The sequence below is a fragment of the Apium graveolens genome, chromosome 10 (assembly GCF_009905375.1).
Source record: "Apium graveolens cultivar Ventura chromosome 10, ASM990537v1, whole genome shotgun sequence".
NCBI lineage: Eukaryota > Viridiplantae > Streptophyta > Magnoliopsida > Apiales > Apiaceae > Apium > Apium graveolens.
Window position 1 is genome coordinate 163584669 of NC_133656.1, and position 3525 is coordinate 163588193.

General features: G+C 39.1%; 1 protein-coding gene across 1 annotated transcript; it reads left to right on the forward strand.

Moving 5' to 3' along the window:
- Positions 1-1229: 1229 nt before the first annotated feature.
- On the forward strand, positions 1230-1763 carry LOC141691255 (uncharacterized). The gene has a single exon (XM_074495992.1). The coding sequence runs from the start codon at positions 1230-1232 to the stop codon at positions 1761-1763; it is 534 nt and encodes a 177-aa protein (XP_074352093.1).
- The last annotated feature ends 1762 nt before the right edge of the window (positions 1764-3525 follow it).

Here is a 3525-nt window from a genome sequence, read left to right on the forward strand (position 1 = left end):
CCCATCAGTGGAGCCCCTATATATTAGTTCAGACCCTGAGGAGGATCCATCTGGGAGCAGTGAGGCCCCTATGCCTGTTTCTCCCCTGAGACCAATCCTATAGACCCCAGCCCCTGAGCGAGAGCCTGTTGTACCTGTGCCTGCCCATGTTGGTAGTAAGCTAGCTCAAGACCAAGACTTTGTGTACTCTCGCATCCCCGAGTTGAGATCATTTGTAGATAGGCTGGCACGTGAGTCTAGGCAGCAACCATCAATGTTGGAGGTTGAGTGGAGAGTTCATATTGAGATGGTGGAGCACGTTGTCCGTAGACGGTTGGATGAGGGACTATCTTCCAGTGATGCTGAGGTTGAGGCCCAGAGGGTTCATAAGATCATTCGTTGGATGTTGTCAGTATTGAGGGAGATTCTTGATTTTGATGGTTAGTGAGATTGTGAGATCAGACGGGACATCTGGTGGATCCCGTAATTGTTATGATTTCTTTTCAACGCCAGTAGGCTTTGGGATACTTGGTCAGATGTCGGGATCCCTTTTTCTTTTCATGATGTATTGTACTTCAGAACTTAGTATTGGTTGTAGTATTAGTAGCTAGGTAGAACTTAGTGGTAGACAGGTGGATATTTTCCAGTTTTTCCTCTATTTAACCCTGCTATGTTATTGTACCTTGTTCCCATAACTTACTGTATTGGAACTATTTATCTATGTACCTTGGTTATCTTGCAAGGAACCGATGAACTCCATAAATTATCTATATATGCATCTTGTTTCTATATTGCGAAATCTTAAGTTTTATAAACTGCTTTACATATCATGTTTCCTAAGTAAACCATATTCAAATATCTTTGTGATAACACACCTTATGTCATGTGAGAACCCTCATCGGTGAGTGAATTATGTAGTAATAGGATTGCATGAGTAACTGGGTAAAAACTTAAAACCTGCAAAACTATTTCTAAAGGAATCTTTATTGTTATGTATGCCATGCTATCATATTGATAAATAATTGCTCATCAGGTTTATAAAATGGCCACTTCACCAAATCACCAAGAAGAAGAAACTCAAACTCAAAACCAAGAGCAAAACCAAGACACCCATATGATGAACCGACACTTTCAACTCTTACAACAACCCTCAACCCCTGGAGTCGGGAATTTCAAAAATTTTCAATCTTTTCATCCCCTGAAGTTTGTAGGTTTGTTAGATCTGATAAGCTCAGTCCTAGTTGAGAGAAATGGAGAAGGCCTTTGAGTTAGCGGAGGTTAAGAACGATAAGAAGGCGCAGTACGGAAGTTATTACCTTAAGGATGAAGCTAGTTACTGGTGGGATTCTACTAAAGCGTTGCTTAAAGGAGAAGCTATATCTTGGGAGAAGTTTACGGAGCTATTCTTGGAGAAGTATTTGCGAAGTTACATGCAAGACCGGTTGGAGATGAGGTTTTTGGATTTAAAGCAAGAAAATATGACATTAGCTGAATATGAAGTAAAGTTTTCAGAGTTAGCAAGGTTTGTACCCGAGTATGTGAATACAGAAGTGAAGAAAGTTAAAATATTTCAACAAGGACTCAAGCCATGGATTCGTAGTCAAGTGGCTCTTCTTGAGATAAGGACTTACGCTGCTTTGGTACAGAAAGCCATGATTGTAGAAGGAGAAAGAGAAATAACTAAAAGGGAAAGTGAAGGAAAGAAAAGAAAGTTTGAGGAATCAGAACAAGATCAAGGAAGTTCCAAGTTTAGAGGGAAGTTTGGAAAGAATGTGGGAAGTTAGAATCAGAAATTCCAGAAATTTAAGGCCGGAAATGGGAATAAAAAGAATCACTTTTAGAAAGCCGGGCAGTCGACGAAGGATAGTAGACCCCAAATTTAGGAATGCAAGACTTGCAGAAAGAGACACCCCGGAAGATGCAATAAGCTCAACGTGACGTGCTTCAAGTGTAACCAGAAAGGACATTATTCATCTGAATGCACAAACAGTTTAGGAAAGTTGGAGTTGACTTGTTTTAAGTGTGGAAAAGTTGTCCATATGGAAAGGAATTATAAGGAGCCTGTTTAGAAGGCAAATGTTCTTAGGATTGCTGGACCACCGCCTCCACCAGCACAAACAGTTCAGCCAAGGGCGCAAACATTCAATATGACAATGAAAGATGCAGTGCAAGATGCGGATGTGGTAGCAGGCAAGCTTGCTATAAATTCAGTAGAAGTCAAAGTGTTAATGGATTCTGGAGCTACTAGATCATTTATTTCTGAAAATGTTGTTGATAGACTAAAGTGTGTTTCGTACCCTTTAGAATCTAACTTGATTATAGAAGTAGCAAATCAGGAAAGATTTACCGCCGATAGAATTTGTCCCAACTGCGATATCGTTATAGAAGGCCGGCACTTTTTTGCTGACTTAATTCCATTTAAGTTAGAAGAATTCGACGTTATTCTCGGAATGGATTGGTTTGCAAACCACGATGCGCAAATCGAGTGCAGAAATAAGAAAGTGAAATTGAGAACCAAGGATGGAGTTGAAGTGATATTCAGAGGAAAGAGGCAAGATAAGAAGTTTCTAACAGCGATTCAGACGAGAAGATTGTTACAACAAGGATGTGAAGCTTATTTGGCTCATGTGAAGGATGTAGAGAAGGAATCCTTAAAGATCGAGGACATTCATGTTGTTAGAGAGTTTCCTGACGTGTTTCCCGATGAATTATCCGGACTACCTCCAGATCGAGAGATTGAATTTATGATTGATTTGGCTCCTGTAATAGAACCAGTTTCAAATGCCCCTTATCGAATGGCGCCCATTGAAATGAAGGAGCTAGCGACGCAATTGCAAGATTTGTTAGATAAAGGAGTTATTCGACCGAGTGTTTCCCCGTGGGGAGCACCAGTGTTGTTCGTCAAGAAGAAAGATGGAACTATGAGATTATGTATTGATTATCACGAATTATATAAGTTGACTATTAAGAATAAGTATCATCTCCCGCAAATCGATGACTTGTTTGATTAACTAAAGGGAGCTTCGTGTTTCTCGAAGATCGATTTAAGATCGGGATACCATCAATTAAAGATTAAGGCGGAAGATATACCCAAGACGGTGTTTCGAACGAGATATGGATATTATGAATTTTTGGTAATGGCGTTTGGATTGACAAATGCGCCAGCTGCTTTTATGGATCTTATTAATCGAGTATTTAAGAAGTACTTGGACAAGTTCGTAATAGTATTTATCAACGATATCTTGATTTACTCAAAGTCAGAAGCGGAGCACATGGAGCATTTGAGGATTGCTTTGGAAATTCTGAGAAAAGACAAATTATACGCGAAATTTTCTAAATGCGAGTTTTGGTTGAAAGATGTTAGTCCCTAACAATGTAACAAGAATTACAGAAGGGGGGTTGAATGGAATCCTTGAACCTTTTTCAAAAATATAAAATGTTCTATCTTAATAATATATAAGTGTTTGATTTGCAAAGTGCAGAATAAGAAGTTAGTAAAATCAAAACACAAGTAATTAAAAACACAAGTCTTTAAAAACTTTCTGG

Coding starts and splice junctions, on each gene's coding strand:
- LOC141691255 (XM_074495992.1), top strand. CDS start 1,230: ATGGAGAAGGCCTTTGAGTTAGCGGAGGTTAAGAACGATAAGAAGGCG.